Source organism: Camelina sativa, chromosome 8, assembly GCF_000633955.1.
Source record: "Camelina sativa cultivar DH55 chromosome 8, Cs, whole genome shotgun sequence".
Classification (NCBI taxonomy): Eukaryota; Viridiplantae; Streptophyta; class Magnoliopsida; order Brassicales; family Brassicaceae; genus Camelina; species Camelina sativa.
The window spans coordinates 11,248,592-11,259,801 of record NC_025692.1 but is presented as its reverse complement, the minus strand read 5'-3'; the positions used below and the strand labels follow the sequence as shown (position 1 = coordinate 11,259,801).

At 32.8% G+C, this 11,210-nt stretch overlaps 3 protein-coding genes across 4 annotated transcripts in view; all 3 read right to left on the bottom strand.

Moving 5' to 3' along the window:
• Positions 1 to 210, bottom strand: part of LOC104706962 (UMP-CMP kinase 3) — a 3,527-nt gene extending 3,317 nt beyond the window's left edge. For both annotated transcript variants that reach the window (XM_010423205.2, XM_010423204.2), the window contains exon 1: positions 105 to 210. The gene's annotated coding sequence lies outside the window, so the exon portion shown is untranslated. The remainder of the gene's footprint in view (positions 1 to 104) is intronic.
• On the bottom strand, positions 6,877 to 8,013 carry LOC104706961 (two-component response regulator ARR22-like). The gene is made up of 2 exons (XM_010423203.1): positions 7,789 to 8,013; positions 6,877 to 7,059 (listed from the first exon to the last, which is right to left on the bottom strand). The coding sequence occupies exons 1-2, from the start codon at positions 8,011 to 8,013 to the stop codon at positions 6,877 to 6,879; spliced, it is 408 nt and encodes a 135-aa protein (XP_010421505.1).
• Positions 9,110 to 11,210, bottom strand: part of LOC104709431 (phosphoglucan, water dikinase, chloroplastic-like) — a 6,728-nt gene continuing 4,627 nt past the window's right edge. The window contains exons 14-19 of the mRNA XM_010426046.2: positions 11,082 to 11,168; positions 10,910 to 10,996; positions 10,753 to 10,829; positions 10,454 to 10,643; positions 10,266 to 10,377; positions 9,110 to 10,171 (exon numbers count right to left, since the gene is read on the bottom strand). Coding sequence (XP_010424348.1) covers positions 9,267 to 10,171; positions 10,266 to 10,377; positions 10,454 to 10,643; positions 10,753 to 10,829; positions 10,910 to 10,996; positions 11,082 to 11,168 — 1,458 coding nt within the window. The 3' untranslated portion in view covers positions 9,110 to 9,266. The remainder of the gene's footprint in view (positions 10,172 to 10,265; positions 10,378 to 10,453; positions 10,644 to 10,752; positions 10,830 to 10,909; positions 10,997 to 11,081; positions 11,169 to 11,210) is intronic.

The window sequence follows — 11,210 nt, the reverse complement described above, 5'->3', positions numbered from 1 at the left end:
TTTTTTTTTTTTTTTTTTATTTACATTCACAGGTAATTTTCAGACAAAAGCAAAACGCATTGAGAAAAAACAGAGAAGAAAGATCTGAGAACCAAAAATTGAACCTGAAGAGAAAGGAAACACGGAGAATTTGGTGAGACGCTGAGCAAAAAAAAGTGAGAGAAAGAGAGATGAAGGAGGAAGCCGATATATATAAATAAATATGCACACAAAGCTCTACATACAATACAATATAGGTATTTTATATATTTGTACATTCCTTTTTAATTGTTTTTTAATCTTGTGTTGTTACTTTTCAAAGGAGTTTTATAATTATTGTCCAGTCCAGGTGTCTGTTACTTTTTCAATTTAAATCAAGTTTTTACTGTATAGTACTACTATTGTTTAGTTCCCTTATAAGTTATAAGTGTGTATTACAAATTTCAGTTATTCAGTCTACAAAAAAGTGATGTTTTAAGGATTTGGTAGGATTTTAATATTTTAGAATTTTGAAAGATTTAGTAAGTTTTTAAGAGATTTGATTGTGTTTTAGAGTTTTTCTATTTTTTTAAAAAAAAGAAAATAAAATGTGATTCTATAAGATTTGACTATTAAATTTTGGGTGATTTTATAACATTTTACAACACAATACCAAAAGAAAATCAGATCAATAGTTGGAGCTATGTCCTTAGTTCATGTAAAACTTAAACCCAGAAACTGATCAATAGTTAGATCAATGGTGATGTTTTTTTTTTATTGTGTCCAAATAATAATCTGATCGAACTCTCCATTAGGTCAAACCCAGAAACTGATCCAAACCAATAGAATTCATTATCTCTTTACTCTGCCTCTGGTGATGCTGCGGCAAACCCAAAAAACTTGACAACTCAGGCTGAGACTGGTGGAGAAGGTGGCTGATGATTGGCAGGGGTTTTTGACTTCAAGATCTTCGTTCTTTTTTTTCTACTGAAATCTTTCAAAATTCCACCTCTATAGGTATGATTTTGATTGTCATACTTTTCAACTAAAAAACAAAAGAAAGTCTCTAAAAATCATCTAAAGTAGCAAGTTTTAAAAAAGTTGTGATAAATTGAATAACAAGAGATTTCAAGTAGGTTTTAAAAATTACTGATTGAATAAGAAGAGATTCTATATTATTTTAAAGGGTTTTACATAAATCTTAAGTTGAATAAGATAGGATTTCAGAAGATTTTTAAAAATCCTCAGTTGAATAACAAAAGATTTTAAGAGTACTCTAAAATCTTTTAGAATGTCAAATTCAATACCCCCTATTTTCTTGTACCCAAAATATTTCGGTTTGGTAACCAATTCGGTTTCGGTTCTTTCAGTTTTGAATTTAACATCCAAAATATTTGGGTTTTGGTTCGATATTTTTTTGGTTGTTCCGGTTCAGTACTTTTGGTTTTCTTATAATCTATGTTCTCTAAAAAAAGTGTTTAGAATCATTTAGTGTATGCTAAAATTCTAATGGATACTAGGTTTTACCCCGTGGTACACCACGAATCTATTATTTTATTGATATATATATTGTTAACGGTTGTAGGTAGAGTTTTGATTCGCAAGTTGAGAATATACATTTTACGATTTGTTAGTTATGATTTAGGAATGAATGATCTGGCATATTCTTATTATGATTCTCAATTGATATTATTGGATTAATAGTGTACATTTAAATCTAATAAGATCTTACCAAATATGTAATCGTTTATTAAACGCAAATTAGTTATTTCCTAAGATGTATTCATCTTGAATTAGTTGCTATATTATAGGGATGTGATTAAGAGGATGTGATTACATAAATTGGGTTATCAAATTTTTTTGTCAAACTCGGTCCTAAAAAGTCGGCATGCAAATTAGATATTTTCTAAGATACAATGGGCATTAATTGGCATTAATTGGCATTAATTGGATGTAAATAAGTATGCTATGGATTAAAANCAAAAGAAAGTCTCTAAAAATCATCTAAAGTAGCAAGTTTTAAAAAAGTTGTGATAAATTGAATAACAAGAGATTTCAAGTAGGTTTTAAAAATTACTGATTGAATAAGAAGAGATTCTATATTATTTTAAAGGGTTTTACATAAATCTTAAGTTGAATAAGATAGGATTTCAGAAGATTTTTAAAAATCCTCAGTTGAATAACAAAAGATTTTAAGAGTACTCTAAAATCTTTTAGAATGTCAAATTCAATACCCCCTATTTTCTTGTACCCAAAATATTTCGGTTTGGTAACCAATTCGGTTTCGGTTCTTTCAGTTTTGAATTTAACATCCAAAATATTTGGGTTTTGGTTCGATATTTTTTTGGTTGTTCCGGTTCAGTACTTTTGGTTTTCTTATAATCTATGTTCTCTAAAAAAAGTGTTTAGAATCATTTAGTGTATGCTAAAATTCTAATGGATACTAGGTTTTACCCCGTGGTACACCACGAATCTATTATTTTATTGATATATATATTGTTAACGGTTGTAGGTAGAGTTTTGATTCGCAAGTTGAGAATATACATTTTACGATTTGTTAGTTATGATTTAGGAATGAATGATCTGGCATATTCTTATTATGATTCTCAATTGATATTATTGGATTAATAGTGTACATTTAAATCTAATAAGATCTTACCAAATATGTAATCGTTTATTAAACGCAAATTAGTTATTTCCTAAGATGTATTCATCTTGAATTAGTTGCTATATTATAGGGATGTGATTAAGAGGATGTGATTACATAAATTGGGTTATCAAATTTTTTTGTCAAACTCGGTCCTAAAAAGTCGGCATGCAAATTAGATATTTTCTAAGATACAATGGGCATTAATTGGCATTAATTGGCATTAATTGGATGTAAATAAGTATGCTATGGATTAAAAACCAACCCAAAATATTCGTCAATCTTAAGAAGGATCCGGATAATTGAATCGGTTATAATTTTAGTTAAAAACTTGACCCGAAGTTGGCAAAAAGTGATGGCACCCTATTGTACTCCAAAAATGTATTCCGAGCTCTATATGTGGATATACTTGTTTGGTTACAAATATCCTAAGACAATTTTTAATATATATACGTTTATAAAAATTCAAATCACATTATATGCTGAAAAAAATCTAAAATTTTATTAACTTTATGTATTGAATAGTAATTAAATAATTAAATATAAGATTAAATAAAAATGAAAGGAGAATTATATTTTAAGCTAACATATTTATTTAAATTAGATAGATATATTTTAGGAAATTCATATTATCAAATAAGGAAATGATTGTGTTTGGTTGTAAGGATTGTAGAGAATTTAGTTGAGACTTGTTTGGATACAAAAATAAGAGAGGATGACACAAAAATGTACTTCAAAAATGTTAAGATAGATTGAAATAGATTAGATATAGAAATGCAATAGCGAGTTAAATGGTAATTTTGGTCGCGATTTTAGGCAGAGATAACAGTTTAACAAACTGGATGAGTATTTAAACATTTTAGGTATTTTACCACTTCATTTCTGTTGAGTACGATTTTCCTCATTTGAGATGATACATGGAGAAGGTTATATAGATTCTTTACAAGAAATGAAATGAAGTGGTCCACACGATCACACTCACATAAAGACGTCCTCGACCCCAAAAACTCTAATGAATTCACTTGGTTTGCTTATACAGTATTATTAAATAGAGAAGTGTTGGAGACTCCCACATTGAGAGATTAGAAAATAATAATCTAACGTATAGTTTAGTAACACCAATTAGTAAGTATGAGATTTTCTCGGAAAGAGTAAAAGAATAAATATATATATATGCTGGTTTGCCGACTCGTTCTCAATGTCGGCGTCTACTGCCTAGATAACAGAGTTTTTCAAGAGAGGAGACTAAAATTTGATGGTCATTGGTTTTAAGGGAGAATTGTTGGAAGGCCAAAAACTTAGTAGTCATATTGAAGTTCAAACCCAACAAGAAGCAACATACCATAGAGCTACTATATTAATGTAGGTATATATATATCTCCCCTCCAAACAATCCATTTTTTCTGAGTTAAGAAAAACCCTAAAATTTCTCTCCCAAACCCGAATATCGAGGTGCCACTACCCCCAAATTTCTCCGACGCTGGTGGGACTATTGCTCGCCGGCGTCGGGGTATCTCGACCTTAGCTCCCGTTATTCTCCTTCTTTGCTTCCTTAGGCCTTTGTTTCAGTTTCTTTTTCCCTTTTTGAATCTCCTTTTGCAACTTTCGATTACCCAATTCCCTCAATCAGATCCAGGCATAGGCTCGCGCGTCACCGAATACAGAGGTCGGAAGAGACTGACAAAATCCTTTATCTGTAACCCCGACTCAGCCTCACTGCCGGCGGAAATCATGTCCCTTTGCTTTTCTAATTCCCGATCCGGAATGGCATGTGTCTCTATAGCATCTTCTATACCGACATCACCCGAGCCTTGGCAGGCAGAGACGGAGATGGCGGCTGGTGAGAAAAATCTCATAGCAATGCTTCTTCTTCGATACTGGACTTCCACCTTGAATCCAAGTCACCCCTCGAGCTTGACAGATCTACCGTTGTTACTGGTCTACCGTCTTGAATGCATGATCTTGCCCAATCTCCAAAAACTCAGGTTCTCGCTTCCTAACCCTCTGTCATCCTATCGCCTTTTCCTAGTTTCTTTGGTTATACTCGGTGTCCGAAGACTGCATCAGAGAACCCATTTAGCTAGGTGGTCTAGAATGTACGAAGGGTCTGTTGGAACCATGGTACTTGCTCGTTTTGTGACTCTGTCTGTTGGGTCTAATTACTGGATTTACCAAGGTTTATCCAAGTCCCTGACCCCATTCCCTCTTATGAAGCTCAGGTCTATTGTTTCCTTGTCTGTGTCTTGCCGATTAAAAACTTTATGTAGAATTCTTGATCACCATTATAATGGCAGAGAGAATCCACCTGGTTTGTTGCGACTTTGCACTGTTGTTTTACACCTGTTAGTAGCTTCTTTGGTGAGGCTTATTGCTCCCATCACCCTGCATCCACCCTCTCGTCCGAAGCCCAGAGAGGATCCACCTTTTATATTACAGCTTCACACTTGTTGCTTGCGTCTCCTGGTTTTAGCATCACCCGTGAACCTCTCAACCCCTAAGTCTTTGAAGTCCCTTGGCGCTTTAGTTCTGAATTCAAGTTACCGAGACTGTGAATATGGTTTTAGAGTTCTCTCTACCAACAAGCAACTCTCGACAAATCTAGCCAACTACTTCAAGCACCACCTTCTCAAGGAAACCACCACCAACCGGGCTTTTGCCCCCCGAATCCCTGCCATGGCCCTAATTCTGCTAGTGCTCCTCACCCTCGTGAGTTCTTTGGCTTGGTTTCTTCTTCCAACGGCACAATGTCTTTTGACCGTGACCTACCTGTCATCTCTCGATCTCATCGACGATGTCCAATCTTGCAACCTTGATCCTGCATGTCTCTAACTGCTCTTTAGCACCTGGTTCATAGCTATCTTGGACTCTTGCTTGATGTTCTATGTTTCTTTGTTTATGCTTCTAACTTTGGGAAAAGTCTATATTGGTAACTTTTTTAATTTTGAAATCTTTTATTTCCTCTTTATAATGCTTCTATTTGAATGAATAGAATCATCCGTTTGTTCAAAATATATATATATATATATATATCTCCTCCTAGCGGACACCATCATGTAGAGTCATGTCAAGAACATATAATGTCAGATCTAGGCCTAAACGCCAATAGCCCTACCTAACACATGGGCCTTGCGTATAATAGCAATGATGAATGACTCAACGATATTAATATATTTGATGAATTCGTTTCTGTTTTTCATAAGCTAAGATGATGCTTCAGATTTAACCAAACGTTTGCTTTATTCACGTGACAGTGCGAGACACATATCGCTGTTTTGATTTCCCAATCGCATGAAGCGTTTTACGTTTCGATACAAAGCATTCGATTGGCTAATGTAGTAATCTATACTTTTATGAACCTGACCTAATTCTGAATCAAACTAACAATTAGTAGTATTAATAATCGAATTGGTATTGGCATTATTTGAGGTATTAAAATACAAGATATTAATAATGTTATAGAATAAGAGTAGTGAATATTTAAAAAAGTACTACTACTTCTGCATTAGAATAGATGATGTTTTAAAAATTTATCTTGTATCACAAATTCTGTATTTTTTTTATTAAATAATGATATGAAATTGTATATCTCAAGATTCATTAATTGAAAATTTAAAATTTGATGAACTACTATTGGTTAATAATTATAAAAATATGTTATTATAAATAAAATTACATTTATGACTAAACATTGATTATTTTCTTAATCTACAGTAAAACCTCTATAAATTAATAAAGTTGAGACCTGGAAAATTTCTTAATTTAAAGAGGTTTTAATTTATCAATAAATTAATAATTATTAATTCATAAAAAGACTTTCCTAATTTGGTATTTTTTTCAAAAGAAAAGTTTTAAAATAAGATTGAATTAATATAACTAATCTTTTTTTATAATGAAAATAATAATCATCATATTTTAAAGAGAATACTCAAAGTTTTTTATATAGTAAAAATATTAGAAATGAATTCTAACAAAAATTAGTGTGTATATATATACATAATTTTGATAAGTTTATATAACTATTAATTTATATTGTTGATGGGACCATATCTTTATAAAAGATTTTCAAAAAATTATTATTTTATTATTTTATCGAATTATGTCCAAAATTACAATTGTCCAACTTGGAACCGGAAAAATATATTAATTTATAGCGATTATTATTTGAAAGAGTATTAATTTATAGAAGTTCTACTGTATGTAAAAATGTTAGAAAATCATCATTTCTAATACAGAGGAAGTACTACAATTGACAATTAATATGGAGAGATTAATTAGGTTTGGACATAAAAATCAAGTTTATGAAGAATAGAGAGAAGCTTAGATATAGTAAGAGGTTTCTCTTGAAAGTCATTAAGGCCAGCTTCCATAAACTCTTTCTTCTCTCCTTCGTTAGCTCTAGTCGTTACTCCTGCTATCTTGCTCTCTATCCCCATCTCCCTTAGTCTCTTTGTCGCCTATATATCAATATCCAATCAACAAAAAAAAAAAAAAAAAGAATCCAATCAATTTTTTTTGTATATAGTCCTTTAAAAATAAAGGTAGCATAAAACTACTCATCAGTATCTTATTTTTTTAGAAACTATTTTTTTCTTCTATATCATGACTATTTATTAGAAGAATTGGAAAATCGATCGAGCAAGATCGAACTGTCAAGATGTGATTTTCCGTTTGATCTTTCTTGATCTCTGGTTCTCGTAATACTCCTTAAAGAATAAGAGAAGCATTAAACCCAACTTAATCGGTTAGACGGACCATATATAATTTTTCATGTATGTTTCATAGGTTCTAAAAAATAATATTCATACGCCAGTTTTTAGCATATTTCTTTTTGACAAAAAAAAAATATACATATAAATTATGGTCTACAACCTCTGAACAAAATATTCTGACAAATCTAATATACCTTAAACAAAAATTTGCTCATGACCAACAAAGCTACAAAAAGTTTAAGATGGAAGAATTCTCAAATAAAAATAAGTAAAAAAAAGAAATTAACCTAAGTTAACGATCTAATATTTCTTATTAATGTTGTAACATATCAAAAGAAAAAATATTGTTCTCTTGATGATTTTTTTTCTTATAGCTAACAGAGTTAATATAACCAAATTTTACAGTCCAAATCGATTTTTACACCTTAGTAGTATCATGCTTAAAGAGTAAAGAATCACAAATAAGTAGTTTACCTGAGTACCGTTCATGATGGGCATGTCCATATCCATAAGAATAAGATCATAGTTTCTACCGGAACAATGAGCGTCAACAGCTTCTTTCCCGTTACAAACGACATCGTTTTGAATCCCTAGACGAGACAAAAGTTTTTGATGTATGCTTTGATTTACGAAATTGTCATCTACGACCAAAGCTGTTAACTTCGACTCTGCCAAATTTGGAAGCTCTTCTCTCGTCATCCTTTTTTTGTTTTATTCTTCTTCTTCTCGTTTCTTTGTGGAAAACAAAAAATATGAAAATTTCTAGTAGAATTTTATGTTTGATGAAAACTCATATATATGCAATCTAATATTTAATGGAGAAAAGAACATTGGCAAAGAATCAACAATTTTATGGAACATAAAAACAGTATCAGTTAGATTGTGTTTTTGGATTCGTAGGAGATCTAGTGGTTTTATTCACTATTCTATTTTCAGTAATGAATCTTAGCCGTTGCTTACTCTAGAGGGTTTTATATTTTCACGAGATTAGCTTTGAGATTGAGGGTTTAAGATTTAGTTCAATCAATGTCGTATTCTTGAGATATTAATTAGCCAAAAAACACGATGTGAGAAACAAGACATGAATAAAGCAAATAATCATATTTATCATTTATTACTATAAAACTGATTATATTTAGCAAGAAATATTACATTATGTAATTCAGTTTTGTCAGTTGATTTGTTGAATCAACTATAATTTACTATTAGAGTATTGGGAGAAAAGAAAATTCTGTCATCTTTTGTTTTTGAATATTCTAAGATTTATCAATATCTACGTCTAAGATTTTAAAATTTATGGATGCGATCATACCATCACTAATGCACCGGATCCCATCAGATTTGAAATTTATTCTGTAAACCAAAAGTGATATTGTGATATGACAAAAAATCTTGTACATATTATTTCTCTCCAAAGATATCACTAAGTATATATTATAAAGATTACCTATTATATTTGGTTTATAAATATATACATTTTATTTTAATTAAAACTGAGATCCAGATAAACGCATTTAAGCCAAACCAAACCCAAACCAAATCATAATCTAATCAGACACTATTCGGTTAATCTTCAAACCAAACTATTCGGTAGAAATGATAATTACCCAAAAAAACCTTTACTAAAATCATACTCTCAAAATATAAGATGTTTCAGTTAAAAGCACACATAATAAGAAATGCATACTTTTAAAAAATTTAACCAGTGATAAGAATTAATATAAAAATTGATCTAAAAAGTTGAAAACATTTTATATTATGAAACAAACAAAACCTCTAAAACATCCTAATATTATGAAACAAAGAGAGTATATCATTGTTAGCTTGACACAAAAGCCAAAAAAAATTATATCATTATTAAACATACCTTCACATATGGTGATGAAGCAAATGCAAAACTTATATTTCTGACAATTTTTGTTTTATTAGCTTTATAGAAGATAAAAGACTCTCTACAGAGGTTGTGGCCTTGACTGAACAATGTAAACATCTTCACCAACCAAACAACCTTCAACGTCTTGTGCACAGCCAAAGTTTCTTTCCAAGAAGAAACCAACCGAACCAAGTCGCTGACCAAGTTGCTGTCTAAACACTGAGTCAACGGTTAACCGCTTCTTGCTATAGTCGACGGTCAAGCGAACGTACTTACCATCAGCAGGACCTGTTCCTGACACAAGAAGCTCTTCGCTGAAGTTTGCGAAAGCTAAGGTTTGCACAATCCCATCGAGTTTACCCGAAGCGAGTCTCCATGGTGTTCCTCTTGTCCCTGAAGCTAAAGTCTCACCTAAACCAGGAGCAATCTCGGCTTCCACAAGATTACTGTCTGGATCAGCTGGACTGACCGTGTGCAAAACAAAAGATAGGTCTGGCGAAAGCATTTCTTGAACAAGAACCGCCATTGAAGCTTCTTTTTGAGTGACACCAGCAGCTCTACGGCTTAGTACAGCTCTTCTTGTGTAGAGAGAAGCCCAAACTTGGCAAACCGAACCTGAAAACACCAAAGGATCTGAGGGACTCACGTTGGGGATTGATTCATAGAGTCCTGCAGCTGACATTCCAGCTAAGTCCTCGACGTTAGCGCTTGAACGAACAATGAGACGAGCGTCTTTGGGAAACGCTTTGCTTATGCTGTTGATTGTTTCTTTAGGCACTTGCAATGATTTCATCACTTCATGGATCTGATCGCATATGGTGTCAAGCTCACCGCCCTCAGGTCTGGCGGTTTCTAACTTTTCTAACAAAGACGCAAACTTTTCTTCCGAATTACTTTGCTTTAAAGCTAATTCCATAGATCCAAAAGGTATGACAACTCCAGTTGGAACCTTAAATGATGCTGGAACTCCATGTTCGCTGTGCACTGCTCATTCATAAGAAACCAAACAAAGTAGTTTAGAAAGACATATGATTTGGTTCCAGCAATTTCGTCCCCTTACACATTAATAAAACATTACCAATACTAGAGGCTTCTGCTAAAGATGCAAGAAGACCACATGCAGCAGATTTTGAACCAGAGGTTGGTACATCTGCATCAGCAAGTGCTATGATTCCTCCACTAGGGATATCCTATGGATGAAAGTTTTCTATCAGTAAGAAATCTGAATGTCAAGTGCACGGACTCACAGAGATATCAATAGTTTACCTTGGATGAGTAAAGGAGGCTATGGGAAGATGAGGAAGACTCTTTATCATCAGTAGATAAGCTTTTCGTATCCGTCTTTTTCTTAGATAAGCTATTCTTATCCGTTTTTTTGTTCGCACTGGATTTGGAAATGCGACTCCTATCCTCAGTTGAAAGTATCAGGTTCACATGGCTTGGAGATGCTTCCAACCTGTAAGTTTTAAATTTGAAAAAAACAATAAAGAAGAGACATGAGTTTTCTTGCTTAACGGGAGATTGAATATTAATATGATGATGATGATAACATCGGAAAGAGGTACCTCACGAATTTTCCCACAAGTCGTCGTATATCAGCGACCTTGTCATCGTCATCACATGTCAAGAAGACAATTTTCTCCTGCGAAATGAGGAGTTTTCAACAATGCACTTCTTTAGTAGATATTCAGGGAGGAAAAATGGGGGTAAAAAGGTTAGTGCCTGCCGCGCTCTAACGCCAAGGTGAGACAAGTGAGGCAGTTCCTGCAGGAGCATGACTCCGGCTATGTTCCCATTAGCAGCACTTACCTGTCAAAACAAATTATATAAGTAATCTTTAGTACATGATGTTATGAAATATGAAACATGGTAAGGAAGAATGTATGTCAAAAACCTCTTCATCGCCATCAGCTTTGTTGACCAAGAGAATAATCGGACCACCAGAAGTTGCTGGCAATGATCCTGGAACAATGCTCTCGACCTGCAGTCATAAGAGCCAGAAAAAATATTTACAAATACGAAT